The sequence below is a fragment of the Syngnathus typhle genome, linkage group LG12 (assembly GCF_033458585.1).
Source record: "Syngnathus typhle isolate RoL2023-S1 ecotype Sweden linkage group LG12, RoL_Styp_1.0, whole genome shotgun sequence".
In the NCBI taxonomy this organism is placed as follows: Eukaryota; Metazoa; Chordata; class Actinopteri; order Syngnathiformes; family Syngnathidae; genus Syngnathus; species Syngnathus typhle.
In genome coordinates, this window is record NC_083749.1 from 11,478,792 (window position 1) to 11,501,562 (window position 22,771).

The window sequence follows — 22,771 nt, forward strand, 5'->3', positions numbered from 1 at the left end:
TGAGGGGGCGGGATTCATGGGCTAGCTAACGTACGCTCGTTAGTAGGAAGAAGAAGCCGATTCTGGAAGCCATTACGTTGCGCATATCAATTGAGTACTATATTTGCGTATAGTACGCAAACTACTCTAAACTCTGACTTTATGCAATTATGGTCTCGGTCGCAAAAAAGAGAAAAATGAATTTCTCGGAGAGAGAGGTTGAAATTATTGTGGAAGAAATAGAGAAACAAAAGCACACATTGGTTAACCACTTCAATGCTGGAGTCTCTCACATGGCAAAGAACAACGCATGGTTGGAGATCCTCAGAAAGGTGAACGCTGTGACAACATGTCCGAGAGAGTTGCCTGAGGTCAAGAAAAAGTGGTCCGATATGAAGACGGAGGTTAGAAGAAAAGTGGCGCAGGCGCGGGCTGCGATAGAAGGCACGTCCACCGACTGCACTCCCGTTCCCGTCCTTCTCACTGCCATGCAGCAGAGGATCTGTAACCTCCTGGGAGAAGCCACGATCATCAGTTTACCTGCAGGAGACTCGGATACTGAGATCACTTTGCCTGTCACGGCAAACTCCACCACCGTCGCACTCACAGAGCGTAAGTTGGCAAATGTTTGCATAACCAAGGGTCGGTGCAGCCTTATTTTCTGAATGCTATTATAAGTGAAGATGAGTGATGAGTAAATGTGCTGATTTTTTTGGGCGACTGAATTATATCATGATTTAATGATGGTGAGCACATAAAAAATACTTTAGTAGGCCTACTGTGCCAAGGTCCCAGTTTTACACAAAAATAGGATTTAATGCATTTGTCACTTTCTTGTAGCTTACTATTTAAGACTCTTTCCATAAGTTGTATCATAAGATTTTGTTCATGTGTTATTTGTTGGTTTACCTTTAGATTACACGGTACACAAATTATCATCATCTAAGTACGTCATCGTACTTTTTTGAAGAGCAAAGTAAAGTTCACAACCTTGAACTGAGTTTGGCATACAAACCTCTGCTCGGAGTAATTTGTAAATGTTCATAAAAACATTTTTAGTCTCCAATGCCATGGATTGGGTCATTTGACAAATTACTGATACAAACTTGTAACATAATTGCAGTATATAAAACAAATCATAAATAAATAAAAAGTCAATATCACATTAATTATACTGTTTATTTGTTCGATTACATTCTTCCACATTAATTTACGAAAGGCCTACTCAGATTTGTTTGAGTGGCAATAGCCACTTTTATCCATGAGAGGACAGTCAAGATGCATGTTCCATCACGCCAAAATATTTTTGTTTGCGTTTCCTGTGAAGGAAGATGGATTACATTATTATTGCAGTTGGTGGACTGAAGGTTCAAAATACAGTAGTGTGTTACAAATTACCAATTGTGCCCGGGTCAATCCATAACACTATTCAATATACTTAATCTAGAAAGCAGTGATAGCTAATCAATAGAGTGCGCTAAAATGCCGCCCCACAATTCACAGCGAGTGATCACCACATTGTTTTGAACAATGCAAACAATAATAATAATAATAATAATAACGGTGTATAATAATAGTAAGTAATAAATGTGTATTTGCACATTCATCCAGTTCACTTTGTTCATAGGGCATCTGCAGCAATTGGACTTTTGTGGTTATAGAAAACATTTTGCCTCTCACTCTAGCAAGGCTTAATGACTTCATGCAACAAGGTTTAGTTAGGACTGTACTATCCTGTCCTGAGTTAGTACAGGAAAGACTCAACTATTTCAATTCGAAGTGCATGCCCCGCAACCAAAAATGATGTAATTCTTTTCGAGTGCAAAAACGACAGTCATTTAGATGCTTAACAGAGACCTCTGTCCATTTACAAGAGCCATTGGGGGAGAAACACTCTCATTATTATTACATTTAGCTGTGAAAATGTATTGGAGCTGAGTCAAATAGGCAAAAGAGAGTTGTTATTGTTGTTTTTTTAAGGCAAAATCATTTCTTTATTTGGAGTGGGTGAAAGGATGACCTCCAGGGATGGCACTACACCGGGGCTAAGGGAGGCTAAAGTCCCGTCAGAAATCTGTGTAGCCCCAGTTAGAGCGCTCCAGTTGGATGTGTGTGTGTGTATGTGTGTGTGTGTGTGTGAGTGTGTGTGCGCGTGCGTGTGCGCGTGTGTGTGTATGCACGTGCGTGCGTGTGCGCGCCAGCGGGTGGGCGGGCGGTATTGTGTGTTGTGATATGATGACACTGATACTGTATAAAGATGGTTACCGTTTTTTTCCGTGTATAGTGCGCCCCCATGTATAGTACGCACCCCTAAAAATGGCATGCTGATGCTGGAAAAAAGCTTGTACCCATGTATAATACGCACCGAATTTTTATGAATTTTTTTTTAAAAAAAATTTAATTTTTTTTTTTTTAAGTCCCAATGATCGTCACACACGCAGGGAGGCAATGGGTCCCATTTTTATAGTCTTTGGTATAGTCTTAACTAGGCTGGATGTAATTTTTTTTGTTGGCGTTGATTTCTCCGACTGCCCGTAAACGCACCACCGCGCTCCGTGCGCATGGAGCGTGTTTGAAGTGAACAGCAGAGACGAAAGGAACAAGGCAAAGTGTTGTGAAATAAAATATTACCTGTAATACGGATTTAGGTAGAGAACTGAACTCTCGCTCTTTATATAGCTGACGTGTCTTGCTCATCCGTTCTGCGCATCTGTAATGGCGGCCTCCGTATGATATCCGGTTTGCGTGTGTGCGAGAGCGAGAGAGAGCGAGAGAGAGAGCGTGCGAGAGAACGCTCAACCGTAGCGCGCCGCCGACCGCCCAACTGCACCGGGCTGGCCGATTATTGTGACAGAGCCGTCGCTGAAATTTAGAAGATATTTTTAAAGTCCTGATGTACTTTCTAAAATTTAAGTGGACCTCAGTGCGCACTGCGCAGGGAGCTTAATTTGGTGCAGCGCGCCGGGCGCTCACTGTCGCATTGCTTAAAGAGCGCCTTTGTGTTTTAGGATGAACAGCAGAGACCAAAGGAACAAGGCAAAGTGTTGTGAAATAAAATATTACCTGTAATACGCATTTTGTTATTTGCTGATTGAAACTGCTAATTAAACTGTGAATTGAAACTAATAGGAAGAAAACAACTCTCGCTCTTTATATAGCTGACGTGTCTTGCGCATCCGTTCTGTGCATTTTATTTCACAACACTTTGCCTTTCTTCTCTGCTGTTCACTTCAAACACGCTCCATGCGACCGCAATGCTCTCGTATCAGACGCTTGCTCGATCACCTGCTCGTTTGCTGTCCCGTGCGCGCACGAAGCGCGGTGGTGCGTTTACGGGCAGTCGGAGAAATCAACGCCAACAAAAAAAATTACATCCAGCCTAGTTAAGACCATACCAAAGACTATAGAAATGGGACCCATTGCCTCCCTGCGTGTGTGACGATCATTGGGACTTAAAAAAAAAAAAAAAAAAAAAAAATTAAAAAAAAAAAAATTTATTTTTTTTTTCTTTGTACCCATGTATAATGCGCACCCCGGATTTTAGGACAATAAATTAGTAAAATTTTGCGCACTATACACGGAAAAAAACGGTAATTGCTAATGAAATCATCGTATCTTTGTAGCCTAAACAATTTTAAGGGAATCTGGACGGATGGATGTTACTTTTATTCAGTGTTTTCACGTTTTTATTTTATTTCATTTTTCAAGGAGTCATCACTTTATTGTGATAATTTGTTTACTCTCCTCTTTCTATTTTAGCTCTCCCAGCAGTTTCAGTAACTGTTTGTCATGAAGCAAAAACACTGAATGGTAAGTGTATTTTTGCTTCCGTTATCTGTATGCCCCTATATTTTTATATTATTATTGTATACCGTATTTTTCGGACTAAAAGTCGCTTCAGAATATAGGTCGCATTATTATGCATATATGCATTAGCCATAAAATGCACAATAACGTGAAAAAAAACCCCATATAAGTCGCTCCGGAGTATAAGTCGTATAAGTAACTCATCAGCTTCGTGGTCATCATGATTCTCTGCTGACGGTGCTTGCACTTCAAAATATTCCATAAGCCCATATAACGAGATATAAATGATATATCAAAAAACTATTATATAAGCAATATTATTATCAAACCATCTGTGTCACTCCAAATCATTAAATCCATCGATAAAATTCCTCGTCCTTTGTCAACAACGCCGCGCGTGCGCCCTGACGTCAGCCTCGTTGTTATTCCACAGATCTAGTATATAATAGGGGTGTAAATCGCAGGTTTTGTCACGATACGATATCATATCGATACAAAGAACCACAATACGATATTTGCCGATATTTTAAAGCCTGCTGTGATTCATTCACGATACATCGCGATATAGTGCTCTTCGATCGATTTTTTTTTTTTTTTTTTTAAATAAAAAAATATAGAACAATATCCTGATTTATAACAATTCATACGCAAAATCAACAAGGTACTGCAAACTCTTTATTTAGGAAATTCCAAGAGTATTGTAGTATACAAAGTGTTTATTTTAACACTGAACTTTGATGTCGTGTTTTTTCTTTAAATATAAATATAGAGATTTGTGGTCCCTGAATATTTGATCACCGCATGGCAGGATTTACAAACTGCACGTGTCTTGTCCGTTGAGCCATCTTTTCTTTGGAATCCAAAGTGCTTCCAAACGAATGACTTGAAGCCTAAAGGGGAGCAAATTTCCTCGTCTTTTTGGACACTAGCCATAGCACCAGCCCAGGAGCCGCGTACTAGTTGTCGACTCCCCTTTCACGTGCCTGCTCTGCTCACAACACGCCGCTCACTGCTCCCGGAAAGAGGAAGCAAGCAACAATGAACTGGATTTCAAAATAAAGTCGCGTCTAATGTCCGAGGTCAAACACAGCGATATTAATCGATGTTTAGCATCGATGCCAATAAATCGTAGAGCAATATATCGATTAATCGATGTGTATCGATGAATCGTTACACCCCTAGTATATAACTATATTGTAGCGTTAACAAAGTACAAGGAAAGACGTGGGTTTGGTAAACGGCTCTTTATTTAACAAAACAAGAGTTCAATGAGTCAACAACTACTGAACTGTAACGATAAAAACATATACAAGTTGCTACACGAAATAAAATATATCAAATAACATAAATAGTTCACCGCCACACGGCCCCAAGCACCGGCGTCGACTTCCGGGCGTGTGGCGGCGAGCCCCATCCACCGTCCCCGGACAGCCAACCGGCTGAGCGCCGGCCTCCGACTTCCATCCACGGAGGTGAAAGAGAGCACTGTACTAGAGTAGGTCCGGGCGTGCGTAAAAGCCATAATAGTTTTTCAAACCTTCTGTGTCACTCCAAATCATTAAATCCTTCAAACTCTTTGTCCTCCGTGTCACTTACAAACAAAGCCGCTAATGATGCTGGTAGTACGTGGGGCCCTTCGTCATCTTGGTCATCCAGTGATCAAATCTTTGTCCTTTATGTAAACAAGCGCCGCGCCGCACCGCTGACATCACTTGAAATTCAAATTACAGTAATCCCTTGCTACATCGTGGTTCGTTTATCGTGGTCTCAAATTTTTATTTTTTATTTCTAATTTTGAAAATCACATATAAGTCGCTCTTCAGTATAAATCGCCCCCCCCACCCAAACGCGACTTATAGTCAGAAAATTACGGTATTTATATTTTTATATGTACATGGGACTCATCATTCAATTGTCCCCAAGCAAATCACAGAAACACACAACATACAAAAATAATTAGCCTGCTTAAAACAAGCAAACAAAAAACTGTGTAAACTAGCAGAATGTTTGTTGTTTCCAAGCTGGTCTTGCTGGTTTTACCAACTACCAGTAGGGTAACAACAACATGTTGGTCTTGCATGATGGCTCTGTGGATTTGGCTCAGCAAGCCGAGGTTTGGCTGTTCAAATCTTGGCTGTTTTGTATTAGTTTTGCTGTTCCTGACTAGTGACACCAGCAAGATTAGCATGAAAACCAAACAAAACCATTCTGATCTATGCTGTTGCTGCCAAGGAAATTGAAAATCGATTTTTATTCACCCACAGAGTAACTTCCATATATTACTGTACTGACTACATTGATTTTGATTTGATTGGTTTATTCTGGCAAGTACATTAACAACACACTTATTACAGACTCATCTCACATTTGTTTGACATCACATTGACAATTGAACAGATTATTGTGCATAAAATGACTTGTGCAACAAAATTACGCTGACATGTTTTGGAGAGAACTACCATTAGACTGAGAATCAACTAATACCCAGTAAGATCATCAACTTTAGAAAATATGTTAAATGTGGGCTCATTGTGCCATTGTGCTAACTGTAGGTTACTTGTACATATATGCAAACATCCACAAGACCTACAATAAAGCATTTGATGAAATCAATAGAAGTCTTTTACAAACTGGATTCGGTTGAAGTTGGGAAGTTGTGTAAAATATGAATAGAAACAAAATAAAATTATTTGAAAATCCTTTTCAACCTATATTAAATTGAATACACTACAAAGACAACATATTTAATGCTCAAACTCATAAACTTTATTTTTCAACTAATTAACTTAGAATTTCATGGCTGCAACACGTGCAGTAGAAGCTGGGAAAGGGCATGTTTACCACTTTGTTACATCACCTTTCCTTTTAAAGGGTATGTAAAGGCACCTTTAACATGCTCTAAAAACGACTCAGAATGTTCGATTATATTCACCTGTATCCAAATAATATTGTAGAATTTGAAATAAAATTGCATTCGTGAGCCAAACGCAGTCAATTTGTGTGTATTTCTCGATCTTCCCCGCCCCTGTCATGAACCACTCCATTCTGGATCACGTGGTACCGTGACGTAGATGATAGGACTCCCCCCATTGTTTACCGATTGATAGCGCAAAGAACCACACATTTTCCTGGTGTTTTCTCTCCAATACGTCACATATAAGCTTCATTTAGTTTACAAATTTGGTGTTCAAACGTTTGTTCCACGATGGTGAAAGTTTGTGTTGTTAAATTTTGTAGCAATACGCACAAAACCCACAGTTTACATCGTTTCCCAGCAACGGAAGCTACATGACGACAATGGGTTTGTTTTGTCCAAACAAAACGAGCCGATTTTAAGACCCCGCGGCCAGACTCTCAAGCTGTCATTTGTGGAGCTCATTTCACTCTGGAATGTTATCAGGGGTCAATGATGGAGCATCTAGGCTTCAAAACTAAGAAAGTACAATTTAAAATGACACTTTCAATGTACCCAAAGTTAAACTTACAAAAGAAAAACCATAACCATAAAACTTGCACAAGAGCCATAACGTGGCACTTGACAGCTGTCAGTGTCAAATGCAAAATACAAACAAGGATCATGTGAAAATTCGGTCAATGCAATCTTACAATATCTTATTTTTTTCCATTTTGCGCGTAGGTATTAACAAGTAGAATACTTTTAAATTATTCACAATTATTTAGGCAGTTAATTATGGGATATTTTGTTACGAACCAGTCAGTATTTCCAAGCCGATCCGCATTTTCCTGACCATGGCCCTGCCCACGACCACGATGATCGCCATTTTCGGTTTAATTTTCTCCCGCTGGGGTACTTCTCACCGGTTCAAATTGGTACCCTTGTACCCCAGGAAAGAAATCATACTCTTCTTCATTTTCATCTGAAAGTGAAGAATCATCTGAGGGAGATTCGTCAGACGACATTGCTTCCGCTGCTGTATCCGCCATTAGGTTTACATGGGCTAAGTAACTCGGCAACGCTCGGCGTCCTATAATCTCTGTCATAGTCACTTTGGGAATTTCCGGGATGAACTTCAACGATCACATACAAACCGTTGATTTTTCATCGATTACGCCTCAATTCGCAATTTTATTCAAAAATTAACAATAGTTTCCTAAAATACAAGTCCATCTTTATCAAATACATTTTGGGACCCCATAGTGCCTTTACATGCCCTTTAATAACACTCAATAAACGTTTTGGAACAGAGGAGACTAATTCTCTCAGGTTCTCATGTGGAATTCTTTCCCATTCTTGCTTGATGAACCGCTTCAGTTGTTCAACAGTCCGGGGTCTTCCCTGTCGTATTTTACGCTTGTTAATGTGGCACACATTTTCAATGGGAGACAGGTCTGGACTGCAAACGGGCCAGAGGAGAATCTGGACTCTTTTACTTCGAAGCCACGCTGTTGTAACACGTGCAGAATGTGGCTTGTCATTATCTTGCTGAAATAAGCAGCAGCGTCCATGAAAAAGATGTCGCTTGGATGGCACCATATGTTGCTCCAATATCTGTATGTACTTTTCAGCATTTATGTTGCTTTCACAGAAATGTAAGTCGCCCATGCCATGGGAACGAATGCACCCCTATACCATCACAGATGCTGGCTTTTGACCTTTGCATTGATAACAATCCGGATGCTCCGCTTCCTCTTTGGTCCGGAGGCACGACGTCCAGTCTTTCCAAAAACGATTTGAAAAGTGGATTCATCAGACCACAAAACACTTTCCCATTATTAGTCCATTTTACATGAGCTCGCACCCAGAGAACCCGGCGGCGTTTATGGATGTTGTTCATAAACGGCTTTTGCTTTGCATGGTAGAGTTTTAACGCGCACTTACTGATGGTGTGACGAACTGTATTTACTGACAGTGGTTTTCTGAAGTTTTCCTGAGCCCATTTGGTGATATCCTTCACACACTCATGTCAGTTTTTAAGGCAGTGCCGTCTGAGGGATCGAAGGTCACGGTCATTCAGTCTTGGTTTCCGGCTGTGGCGCTTACGTGCAGTGATTTCACCAGATTCTCTGAACCTTTTGATGATATTATGGACCGTAGATGTTGAAATGCCTAAATGTCTTGCAATTTTGCTTTGAGAAATGTTTTTCTTAAACTGTTTAACTATTTTCTCACGCAGTTGCGGACAAAGTGGTGAACCTCGCCCCAGCTTTGCTTGTGAATGACTGAGCATGTTTGGGGAGGCTCATTTTATACCCAATCATGGTACCCGCCTGTTCCCAACTAGTCTGATCACATGTGGGATGTTCCAAATAAGTGTTTGATGAGCTTTTCTCAGCATTTTTTGCCACCTTTCCCAACTTCTACTGGACGTGTTGCAGTCATGAAATTCTAAGTTAATTATTATTTGGCAAAAAACAAGTTTATCAGTTTGAACATTAAATATGTTGTCTTTGTAGCGTATTCAATTGAATAAGGGTTGAGAAGGATTTTCAAATTGTTGTATTTTGTTTTTATTTACATTTTCACAATTTCCCAACTTCAACCGAATCCGGTTTGTCGTAAATGGTGCAGTCGCTGAAACTTTTGGACCCAAGGCTAAGATTCAATTATTATAGAATTAAAGATCACCAGATGGAAAAACACATTTAAATGTGGTATTCTTTCCACATTTTGCTACTCTACTACTTTTAAGTGGGAAAAAATACCTCCCCTTACCAAGATGAGGAAAAGATCATCTTTATTTGCTTTGATTTCCAGCTGAAACGGCTTACCATGCATTAGAAGACGGAGGCGTAGTGGAGTACTGCACCACAACCGTAACCGATTCAACCCCTGCTGTGGTTGCAACGGTTGAGGGTCCAGTGGAGGTGTTGGCATCATCCTCAGCTTCCTCGCCACTGCCACCTCAGGCTCATTCTAAACCCCAAGAGTTGAAGAGCCGCATTGCCCTCAACTCAGCTCGTCTTCTACAGGAGCAGAGAGTCACCAATGTCCATATCCGACAGATTGCCCAGCACCTGGAGGGTCAGAACCAGTTGCTACAGATGATGCGTCACTCTCAGGAGGCCCAGGCATTTGCACAGGAGCGCCAAGCCCAGGCCTTGGAAGGAACTCAAGCTGCACTGCTGGCACTGGTGCAGATGCTCAGGCCAACTCTAAAGGACCTCCGTAAATTCCTACAAAGTGGGACTGAGGTCACAAACTTGCACAGCGCAGCAGCAGGAGTGACACCTGATGGGGCATTAATAGAGGAACTGAGCAAGCCAGCGACACCACCACCTGCTCCCCAGCACACAGAGGAAACACAATAGAATCCTTAATTTGGTTGGCACCACAAAACTGACTCCACATTTTCCTGAGAAATCCCTGCACATAGATTTCAACAAGCCTTGAAAACATTTTATAAGTTGCCTTAGGAAGCGCATATGTATGATTTTAGCTTTGCATTAACATCAGGGGGGATTCAGAAAGCAGGTTCAACATACTCTGAGTTGACTTACTCTGCGATGGGAGACTCTGGGTATTCGGTTCCAGAAAGGCTGATCTGAGTTAGTTCAATCAACTCTGAGTATGTTCACCTGGAGTTACACGCGTGCACAACTCCTATAAAAAGCCATTATCAATCAAGCCCCGATACGACGAGTCACCATGACAACTGAGGAAAAACATCACCTTATTTTACTTTATTGGTCCTTATGCAGGCCTACGGCGAGTGTGAACGTAGTTTTTTGCCACAAATCTAGTACGGCTGCAGCAGCGAAGAAGAGAAAGACGTCATGGGAGGAAATTGCTGCTTGATGCGCAGGTTTGAATGTACTATTTCATTGATGTAACATCTAACCATAAAATTGTAGCATAGCCAATAGTTATGAATTAAAGTAGGAATGAAATCTTATTTTTATTTAGGTGCAATTCAACAAGAGAAAGAAATAACTTGGAAGTGGCTCAAAATAAAACATAAAAACATTAGTCAAAAAGGTAAGGTATGTTTTGCTAGGCTGTGATTGCACCTCGCTTTGATTTTAATTTTATTATTTTAAATGGACTCACACTCAATGTTCCCTCTAAGCTGCGCGCGTGCGCAATCGCGCACCGCCCGCACATTCTCAGCGCACAAGAAAATCTATCCAGCGCATAAACAACATCAACATAACGTATTAATTAATATTAGATTATAATATATTATTATAATATACTATATCAATTATAATATTATATTAACATTAGACCTAATCTAATTAATTCGCCCAATAATATTGTTTTTTTGTTTCCCACTCAGTGAGTGACAGGTGTCCAGCCAATGATACGATACGGTTCACTTACGGTACAAAGCCCATCATGGCATTGAGGGTGCTTGCGTCTGGGCCCTGCCTATATGCGCCGTGCAGGTTAGCTAGCGAAGTTAATTGATGCCAATACAAACCCCGCATCATGGCGAAACGAACAGGCAGCGATACATCCACACACCAAGCCACAGTAACAAAGAAATGCAGTTCTTTTAAGATGGAATAGCTGTCGGAGTATGTGCAAATTGAAGAAAAAGCGGTGAAATTGGGTGAGATCTTTTCTTTTTCACGTGAGAAAGGTCTACTTAGATGTGAGGAGCTAAAAAAGATCTCACAGCTTGTGGATATTTGTGCTACATTTCAAGCTTCCACTGCCGACTGTGAAAGAGGATTTAGTTTAATGAATCATATCAAAACAAAATCCAGAAATCGTCTTGAAGTGACACATTTGGACCAGCTGATGCGCATAAAGTCAAAGCAAGAAGCAGACGAAGCCATCAACCTGGACAAAGTGTACAACCATTGGAGAAGAGAGAAGGACAGACGTGAAAAATAAGGTCAAATTTAAGTCCGATTTGTGCATATTCTAGTGACGGTTATTAAGATTGTGTCTTTATGGATATGAATCATTAAATGTTGTTACTATTAGATAATTTATGGCAGGGATGTCCAAACTATTGGAAAGTTCCCGGGGCAACTGGGAACATTTGGAGCAATACTACATTGTCCTAAAGGTTAGACACATGTGATAATTCATTTCTCTTGTTAGGAGACACACTTACATCGCCAATGACTCCTGTACCACTGTAACCGACATATGTACAAGAACGTAAAAAAGGAAGTGGTATCGCCTGAAAACGGCCTTCAAAATAAATCACCCTACCTCAAATCAAAGCATGGCTGAATAACATGGAGAATTCTTAACACAAACTGTAAATATGTTTTTAGAACAACTTTTATTATTATACATTTTTTTATAACAAGGTAGAAGCTCAGTGGCCTAGTGGTAGAGTGTCCGCCCTGAGACTGGAAGGTTGTGGGTTCAAACCCTGGCCGGGTCATACCAAAGACTATAAAAATGGGACCATTGCCTCCCTTCTCGGCACTCAGCATTACGGGTTGGAATTGGGGGGTTAGATCACCAACTGATTCCCGAGCGCGGCATCGCTGCTGCTCACTGCTCCCCTCTCCCCCAGGGGATGGATTAAAATCACATGAGGATGGGTTAAATGCAGAGGACAAATTTCACCACACCCAGATGTGTTTGTGACGATCATTGGGACTTTAACTTTAACTTTTAAGTGTACATACTGTAAATATGTTCTTAGAACTCTTATTATAACAATTTTCTATAACAAGGTAAAACACTGTAAATATGTTTTTAGAACTCTTATTAAAACTCTTTTTTTTTAAAAAAAAAGAAAAAAGGTACAAGTGTACGCACTGCAATTGTGTGGGCACTCCTTGCCTTCTGCTGGCGTGTGGGCAAGTTTTGTGCCATAATTCCTCAATTTAGAAGTTTTATTTTGACTTTTAATAATTTTTTTCAATTTGGGAAAAATGCGCGATGTAGTGAAACCGCGATAAGCAAACCGTGATGTAGCGAGGGATTACTGTACATCACTGAAAATCAAGGCAATTGTGTTTGTCTAATTTGTAAAGAGACAAATTGCTTTGTTTAAGGATTTCAACTTTAAGAGACACTATCAGACTAAACATGCAAACACAAACGACCAGCTAACAGGGAGTGACCGCGCTGATAAAGTGAAGCAGCTTCAAGCTGAACTGGCATCACAACAGCAATTCTTCACACGGGACTGTGAGTCAAAAATAAATATTACTAAAGCAAGCTACGAAGTGGCCATGTTCAGACTGTTGATGTTATGGACCTGTAAACCTGACACAAACCATTATTTTCTGAAAGATAATGTAAATGACAAGAGGAAAATTCACTAATTTTAAGTTTTAATAATAACAGACAACTTTACATTACTTATAACTCCCGTTTAAAATGTTCATGAGGCAAAAGTAATTTTAAACTCATGTAAATTTAAGGTATTTCATAGTAGTGAGGTAGTTCAATGTTATCTGACTCTTCAAAAGTATCAAAAGTCAAAGTCAGCTTTATTGTCAATCTCTTCACATGTCAAGACACACAAAGAAACCGAAATTACGTTTTCTCTATCCCACGGTGACGAGACATAAAACACGATACATACAAGTAAACGACACAATATAAAAACAAGAAAGGCACAAACAATGAATAAATAATAAATAAACAGATAACACAATAAATATGAGGAGCAAAAACGGAGCCAGTGTGCACACAGCAGACAGTGAGCATAGCGCAAAAGTACAGGACGCTACGCAGAAAGGGGAAGCAAGTTCAGGATCCTTACAACCTGGAGTATGAAGCTGTTGTTGAGTCTGGTGGTGCGGGAGCGCAGGCTCCTATACTTCTTCCCAGAGGGCAGAAGAGCAAACAAAGAGTGAGTGGGGTGACTCACATCACACACAATCGCGGTCGCCTTGCGGGTGAGATGGGAGATGTAAATGTCTTTCTAGGAGGGGAGTGAAGCACCAATAATCTTACCAGCCGTGTTCACTATGCGCTGCAGGGCCCTCAAGTCGTAGTCAGTGCAGCCGCTACCCCAAACAGCAATACAGCTGGAGAGTACGCTCTCAATGGTGCCACGGTAAAATGTAGTCATGACCGCCGGAGGAGCGCTCGCTCGCCTGAGTTTCCGCAGGAAGTACAGGCGGCGCTGGGCCTTCTTCGCCAGTGATGCAGTGTTGGTGGACCAGGAGAGATCCTCACTGATGTGTACCCCCAGGAACCTGGCGCTGCTCACTCTCTCCACCACAGCACCGTCGATGGTCAGCGGCAGGTGTTGGGTGTGACCCTTCCGGAAGTCAACAACAATCTCCTTGGTCTTGTCGACGTTCAGCAGGAGGTTGTTGTCCCGGCACCACGTGGTCAGAAGGTCAACCTCCAGCCTGTATTTAGTCTCGTCTCCCTTGGTGATGAGACCCACCAGAGTCGTGTCGTCAGCAAACGTCACTATGCGGTTGTCGCAGTGGGTTGCAGTGCAGTCATGCGTCAAGAGGGTGAAGAGTAGCGGACTGAGCACGCAGCCCTGGGGGGCCCCTGTGCTCAGCGTGATGCTGGCGGAGATTTTGTCGCCAACACGTACCACCTGTGGCCTCTGACAGAGGAAGTCCAGTAGCCAGTTGCAGAGGTAGGTACTGAGGCCCAGCTTGTCAAGTTTGCTGATGAGAGGTTGCGACACAATGGTGTTGAAGGCAGAACTGAAGTCCACAAACAGCAATCTCACATACGAGATATGAATGAAAGGCAGAATTTGTGTTTTTAGAGTTGTTCACATCTGCCTGAGTGACTCATATTTGGTTATTTTGTGACAATGAAGTTCGTTTTATAACAGTGTGTATTTGCATGACATTTTTGTAGTTAAAAAATGTCAGAAAAAACGATTGGCCCCCGGGCCCCTTCACTTTATCAAATCTGGCCCTCCTTGCAAAAAGTTTGGGCACCCCTGATTTATGGGTAGTAGAAATGCCAAGAAAAACTGTGTAATTAGATATTTTACAGACAAAGTGTTACATGAATTTGCACTGTATCACAAGCTACAGCACAAGTCATTGTGCAAAATGTGAATGTTCTAATGTGAGCAAAATGTTATGTCTGAAAGGTGTATATGTCTCATATCTTCCAGAACAGGACCCTCAGCCAGGCCAAAGCAGGACTCTTCCCATGGCCAAAGCAGGACTCTTCCCATGGCCAAAGCAGGACTCTTCCCATGGCCAAAGCAGGACTCTTCCTATGGCCAAAGCAGGACTCTTCCCATGGCCAAAGCAGGACTCTCACATACTGTATAACATCTACACATCCCATTTTTCAGATTTTTGTCTTTTTTTAAGTGGACCAAATTACTTATTTAAAAATAAAGCGTGCATATCTGATGTTGCTCACAGTAGTCCTCAGTTTGCTCAGGGAGCTTGTGTGTATGCCCAGATACATGAAAAATTAGAGGGAACATTGCTCACACTACTAAACAAGGTCAGTATTAACTTAAACTAAAATATTAATTCAGTGGCTACTTCAAATATTTTAACCCCCACCCAAAATGGTTTCCAACGTCCTGAGTTAATTCTACACTTTGTGGAATAATACTTGACACAAATGCAGTTATGTTTTATACCTATTATAGTCATTTAAAATGTGACGCTGTAGCCTATACCAACACTCATTAAAATACTATTGTAAAACAAACACTGAGTTCTGCTCAGCCAACAGAAAAAATGATTGCTCTGCTTCCTCGATATTATAAAGAAAATGCCGTTTGCAAAAAAACATAGTCCTATGCATAAAGGTTGCGCTGATGTTAGTGCTCGTTCGGGGTGAATGGAAATCGTACTCATGATGCCCGCACACAAGACAGGTGAGTGTACTACAACACCATCAGGAATCCCACGACCAGCGAAGGTTACTGAGATAAATTATACTGTTCAAACAAAGCAGTAGCGCTCGAAAAGCTATTCTTGTAGAAATGATAAAACATTTAATCTGGGTCAAAAGATTTCCTCGCGATGTAAAGCGTTTCGAATTATTGCAGCTTCCATGGTAATCGAATTTTGAATTAACGGCTAATCCACGATTAACTGCTTTTTTTGTGTGGGAGGCGACAGATTGAAACTCTGGGTCTCTTATAGTATACCTGCCAGCGAGCAAGTTATGTTCACAGAGTAAGTTACCACAGTATCTGACCCAGAGTTTGTTACCTCTCTTTCTGGAACGAATAAATCAGTTTCCCTCGTTTTCGTGGTAACTTATCCAGAGTTTTCACATAACCTGCTTTCTTGAATACCCCCCAGACTGCGACTTTGAATATGAATTGACATTTTTATGTAGAATACCACTGGTCATCTCCAACAAGTCTCTTCTTTATATGTTCATTAGTCACGAACAAACAATGAGAGGAATACATTTTGACAAAAGCTAGTGTTTTTATTAAATGAGAACAGTTCATCTCTACCAATTGGGAATGTATACACTGTGAATGCATACACTGTGATAAGTAGCTAAGCAGGTCTCTCATTGTTTTGTTTTTCAATTTTAAAGTGAATTAGATGAGAAAGTGACTGAACATGTTTTATAATATTCTGTTACATGGGTTACATTATGACTTACAATAAATCTCTGAAAACGAGTCCTCAAATGGCTTCTGAAATGCCTTCTACAGGACTGTCTCAGAAAATTAGAATATTGCGACAAATCACTAGTTATTTTTGAAGTACTATTGGACAATAACTTGGATCTGCTCCTTCTCTGTGAAACATGGCAACAGCCCCTGGACTTTTTTACTCTCAACCAAGCCACTCCGTCCTACAGCTACATCCTCTGGGCGAGGAGGTGGTATTGCTGTCCTCCATAAGCAGTCCCTACCCATCACTGAATTGGACCTCAACCTCCCATCTATTTCATCTTTTGAATATCTCGCTTTTTCCCTCCCCTACTCTACTACTTCTGTTCTTATCTACCGCCCCCCAAAATCACATCCGTCTTTTCTTTTTGACCTCTCTGAACTCCTCACCATCGTATCCTCAGTCTCCTATCGCCTCCTACTCATCGGTGACTTCAACATCCACACCGATCAGCCAACTGCTCCACTTACGTCTGACTTCATCTCCCTTCTGGACTGCTTTCATCTCACCCAGCACATCAACTTCCCCACCCACACCAAAGGCCACACCCTGGATATAGTATGCTCCTCCTTTCCACTCACATCCAACCCCTGTCCTCTCACCTTTCCACTGTCAGATCATCTCTGCATCCTCTTCTCCGCCCCTCTACCCTGGCTTCATAATTCCACAAAACGCCTACCGCAACATCAAGACTGTAAACCCAATCACGCTTTGCCAGCTCTTATTCTCTGCCCTTCCCGCCGACCCCATTTCTTTCTCCCCTGATAACCTTGCCACCATGCTCAACAACATCCTTTCTGACTCCCTTGATTCCCTAGTCCCCTGGAAAACTTCTTCTGTTACATTCACTAACTCTGGCCCTTGGTACACCCCGGAACTCCGCTCCATGAAACAAACTGGCCGTCAACTCGAACGCCTCTACAAAAGAACCCGCCTCACCGTCCATGCTGAAACCTTCAAACAACACATCTCCTCCTATCGTGATGCTCTTCTCGCTGCCAAATCTGCTTACTTCTCATCTCTCATTAATAACACCAACCGGAACCCCCGGATACTGTTCTCCACCGTCAACAAATTGCTCCAGCCTTCAAGCCACCCTCCTCACCCGCCCTCTGTAACTCCTTCCTTGTCAACTTTAACAACAAAATCACCCAAATCAACAGTTCTCTGACCGACACCATCAATAACTCCTCCTCCCCTGCTCTCCTGCCCCCCCTTCCTGACCTCCCGCCCTTCCCATCTCTCAAGATTCAAGATTCAAGAGTTTTTATTCGCCATGTTTGAGCGTGCCAAACAAGGAATTTGACTTCGATAAAAACACACCCTCTGTTCAACATTTAGGTGACTAACAACACTCAGGACATGTGAATAATGGCAAAAACAGTGTAGACAAATTCAAAAAGGTGTGAAGAGCAGGATGTTATTGCACAGTAATGACTCTGAGACTATGAGTGGTGTGAGTTCATCAGAGCAACAGCCTGGGGGAAGAAGCTGTCTCTGTGTCTGCTGGTTTTGGCGTACCGAGCTCTATAACGCCGTCCGGAGGGGAGTAGTTCCAACAGACTACAACCTGGGTGAGAAGGGTCTGTAGAGATGTTCCTTGCACGTTTCCTGGTCCTGGACAGGTACAAGTCTTGGATAGATGGGAGGTTGATTCCAATGATCGTTTCTGCAGTTCTGATTGTCCGTTGTAGTCTGTGCTTGTCTTGTTTGGAGGCCGATCCAAACCAGACAGTGATGGAGGTGCAGAGGACAGACTGGATGATGGCAGTGTAGAAGGTCTTCAGAACCTCTCGCGGCAGGTTGAACTTTTTGAGCTGTCTCAGGAAATAGCTTCTGCTGGGCCTTCTTCCGGACAGAGTCTATGTGGCCGGTCCATTTCAGGTCCCGAGAGATTGTGGTTCCCAGGAACTTGAAGGTGTCTGTGGAGAGAATAGTATTACTGCGGATAGTGAGGGGTAAAAGTGGTGAAGGGTCTCGCCTGAAATCCACTGTCATTTCCACGGTCTTGAGGGGGTTCAGCTCCAGATGGTTTTGGCTGCACCAGTGGACCAGCCGCTCCACCTTCTGTCTGTACGCAGTCTCATCACCGTCCTGGATCAGTTCGATGAGAGTGGTGTCGTCTGCATACTTCAGGAGCTTCACAGGAGAGTCAGCTGAGGAGAAATCATTGGTGTAGAGAGAGAAGAGCAGTGGGAAGAGGACACACCCCTGAGGGGCTCCAGTATTGGTGGTCCGGGTGTCAGATGTGATGCCCCCCAGCCTCACACGCTGTCTCCTGTTGGTCAGGAAGCTGGTGATCCACTGACAGGTGGAGGCAGGCACCGCAAGCTGGATGAGCTTCTGTTGAAGGATGTCAGGAGCGATGGTGTTGAACGCCGAGCTGAAGTCCACGAACAGGATCCTGGCGTACGTTCCTGGGGTGTCCAGGTGGTGCAGGATGTAGTGCAGTCCCATGTTGACCGCATCTGACCTGTTTGCCCGGTAGGCAAACTGGAGGGGGTCAAGCAGGGGGCCCGTGACCTCCTTCAGGTGGTTCAGCACTAACCTCTCAAAAGATTTCATGACCACAGATGTCAGTGCGACAGGTCTATAGTCATTCAAACCTGTGATGGCGGGCTTCTTGGCCACTGGAACGATGGTGGAGCTCTTGAAGCACGAGGGCACCTCACACACAGGTTACAGAGGCGTTACTACACCAAAGGGAAGGAAGATTGTGTCTGTAGCAACGTTGATTAGCTAAGGAATGTAGTGTGGTGTGAACTAGCACTTTATTGTCGGCCCGTGACCCCCGCAGAGTTTGTCCATCTGTTCTTCTCCAGTTTTTGGCCGAGTCGTCCGCGAGTGAGATCAGATAACTTCAATTGCCGCTTTCCTGTGGAACAATGCAACTAGACCTTTGCTAGACTTTATCTACTTAGTAAATTAACACTCAATAACAGTAAGTAACTTGTCCTAAACACTAAAACAAATGTTAAGTAAATGTAAGGTAACTGGTATGCAGTTCCTTAAACAAACATTGAGTAAATATAGGATAACTTGTACGCAACTACTTCAAACTGCAACACTACACGAACATTTCGATAATATACACGAACAGGAATTTGTCGCCACAAAAAAACGACACATCGGGAAATTGGACAGACTCATTGCACAAAAGAAGCCACAACCGGAGCACACACACATCAACGAAAAATGGATTCACAACATGTCACACCATAAACTCACCCAGGCAGAACGCAGCATATTAGCAAAAGGACTCAACTACGCGATCACACCCAAAAACATACCCCACGATGATTTCATTTTAGCCACGGAGTTAGCATGCGAAAAAATACATAACCCAGGTCAAAAAGCAGCACTACGCAATGAAGTTGCAGGGATATTAAAAACGGCTAAATCACCACCCAGTAATATTACAAAACAGGAAGCAAACGCAATGATTACACTAGCAAAAAATAAAGACATTACAATCCTCCCGGCAGACAAAGGTAGAACAACAGTGATTATGGACACGGACACCTACAAAGAATCAATGCAACAGTTACTACAGGACGATACCTATGAAGTAATAAAAAAAGACCCAACAGAAGACAAGAAAAATAACTCAAAGCATTACTCAAACCACTACTCATGGAAAATAAAATAGACAAACAGGTATACAACCACTTAATACCCACGGCAAACATCATCCCCAGAATCTATGGCACACCAAAAATCCATAAACCAGGTACACCTCTCCGCCCCATTGTAGACAGCATAGGGTCAGTCACATACAACCTTTCAAAAGCACTCACATAAATAATAAAACCACTACTAGGAAACACGGATCAACACTGCAAAAACTCAAGACAGCTTGCCACGGAACTCACACACATAAAAGTACAGAAAGATGAAATGCTCATATCACACGACGTCATTTCACTCTTCACAAAAATGCCCACACAACCCACCATACACATAGTACATGACAGACTATCAGCAGACAAGACACTCAAGAAACGGACAAATCTAAAAGCACAAGACATCACCCAACTACTTCATTTCATCGCTACCTCCACATACTTTCAATACAGAAACACAATATATGGCCGGTCCATTTCAGGTCCCGAGAGATTGTGGTCCAGATGGTTTTGGCTGCACCAGTGGACCAGCCGCTCCACCTTCTGTCTGTACGCAGTCTCATCACCGTCCTGGATCAGTTCGATGAGAGTGGTGTCGTCTGCATACTTCAGGAGCTTCACAGGAGAGTCAGCTGAGGAGAAATCATTGGTGTAGAGAGAGAAGAGCAGTGGGAAGAGGACACACCCCTGAGGGGCTCCAGTATTGGTGGTCCGGGTGTCAGATGTGATGCCCCCCAGCCTCACACGCTGTCTCCTGTTGGTCAGGAAGCTGGTGATCCACTGACAGGTGGAGGCAGGCACCGCAAGCTGGATGAGCTTCTGTTGAAGGATGTCAGGAGCGATGGTGTTGAACGCCGAGCTGAAGTCCACGAACAGGATCCTGGCGTACGTTCCTGGGGTGTCCAGGTGGTGCAGGATGTAGTGCAGTCCCATGTTGACCGCATCTGACCTGTTTGCCCGGTAGGCAAACTGGAGGGGGTCAAGCAGGGGGCCCGTGACCTCCTTCAGGTGGTTCAGCACTAACCTCTCAAAAGATTTCATGACCACAGATGTCAGTGCGACAGGTCTATAGTCATTCAAACCTGTGATGGCGGGCTTCTTGGCCACTGGAACGATGGTGGAGCTCTTGAAGCACGAGGGCACCTCACACACAGGTTACAGAGGCGTTACTACACCAAAGGGAAGGAAGATTGTGTCTGTAGCAACGTTGATTAGCTAAGGAATGTAGTGTGGTGTGAACTAGCACTTTATTGTCGGCCCGTGACCCCCGCAGAGTTTGTCCATCTGTTCTTCTCCAGTTTTTGGCCGAGTCGTCCGCGAGTGAGATCAGATAACTTCAATTGCCGCTTTCCTGTGGAACAATGCAACTAGACCTTTGCTAGACTTTATCTACTTAGTAAATTAACACTCAATAACAGTAAGTAACTTGTCCTAAACACTAAAACAAATGTTAAGTAAATGTAAGGTAACTGGTATGCAGTTCCTTAAACAAACATTGAGTAAATATAGGATAACTTGTACGCAACTACTTCAAACTGCAACACTACACGAACATTTCGATAATATACACGAACAGGAATTTGTCGCCACAAAAAAACGACACATCGGGAAATTGGACAGACTCATTGCACAAAAGAAGCCACAACCGGAGCACACACACATCAACGAAAAATGGATTCACAACATGTCACACCATAAACTCACCCAGGCAGAACGCAGCATATTAGCAAAAGGACTCAACTACGCGATCACACCCAAAAACATACCCCACGATGATTTCATTTTAGCCACGGAGTTAGCATGCGAAAAAATACATAACCCAGGTCAAAAAGCAGCACTACGCAATGAAGTTGCAGGGATATTAAAAACGGCTAAATCACCACCCAGTAATATTACAAAACAGGAAGCAAACGCAATGATTACACTAGCAAAAAATAAAGACATTACAATCCTCCCGGCAGACAAAGGTAGAACAACAGTGATTATGGACACGGACACCTACAAAGAATCAATGCAACAGTTACTACAGGACGATACCTATGAAGTAATAAAAAAAGACCCAACAGAAGACAAGAAAAATAACTCAAAGCATTACTCAAACCACTACTCATGGAAAATAAAATAGACAAACAGGTATACAACCACTTAATACCCACGGCAAACATCATCCCCAGAATCTATGGCACACCAAAAATCCATAAACCAGGTACACCTCTCCGCCCCATTGTAGACAGCATAGGGTCAGTCACATACAACCTTTCAAAAGCACTCACATAAATAATAAAACCACTACTAGGAAACACGGATCAACACTGCAAAAACTCAAGACAGCTTGCCACGGAACTCACACACATAAAAGTACAGAAAGATGAAATGCTCATATCACACGACGTCATTTCACTCTTCACAAAAATGCCCACACAACCCACCATACACATAGTACATGACAGACTATCAGCAGACAAGACACTCAAGAAACGGACAAATCTAAAAGCACAAGACATCACCCAACTACTTCATTTCATCGCTACCTCCACATACTTTCAATACAGAAACACAATATATGGCCGGTCCATTTCAGGTCCCGAGAGATTGTGGTCCAGATGGTTTTGGCTGCACCAGTGGACCAGCCGCTCCACCTTCTGTCTGTACGCAGTCTCATCACCGTCCTGGATCAGTTCGATGAGAGTGGTGTCGTCTGCATACTTCAGGAGCTTCACAGGAGAGTCAGCTGAGGAGAAATCATTGGTGTAGAGAGAGAAGAGCAGTGGGAAGAGGACACACCCCTGAGGGGCTCCAGTATTGGTGGTCCGGGTGTCAGATGTGATGCCCCCCAGCCTCACACGCTGTCTCCTGTTGGTCAGGAAGCTGGTGATCCACTGACAGGTGGAGGC

At 42.6% G+C, this 22,771-nt stretch overlaps 1 protein-coding gene across 2 annotated transcripts; it reads left to right on the plus strand.

The window, feature by feature from the left end:
* naif1 (nuclear apoptosis inducing factor 1) lies at window positions 1-19,524 on the plus strand. Of its 2 annotated transcripts, none has more exons than XM_061293373.1 (3): window positions 1-591; window positions 3,739-3,789; window positions 14,766-19,524. In XM_061293373.1, exons 1-3 carry the CDS (start codon window positions 150-152, stop codon window positions 15,128-15,130), a joined length of 858 nt encoding a protein of 285 aa, XP_061149357.1. In that variant the 5' UTR covers window positions 1-149; the 3' UTR covers window positions 15,131-19,524. The 2 variants fall into 2 exon arrangements, with proteins under 2 accessions (XP_061149357.1, XP_061149356.1); XM_061293372.1 differs by lacking the exon at window positions 14,766-19,524 and adding an exon at window positions 9,503-11,925 and having other exon boundaries at window positions 6-591.
* The last annotated feature ends 3,247 nt before the right edge of the window (window positions 19,525-22,771 follow it).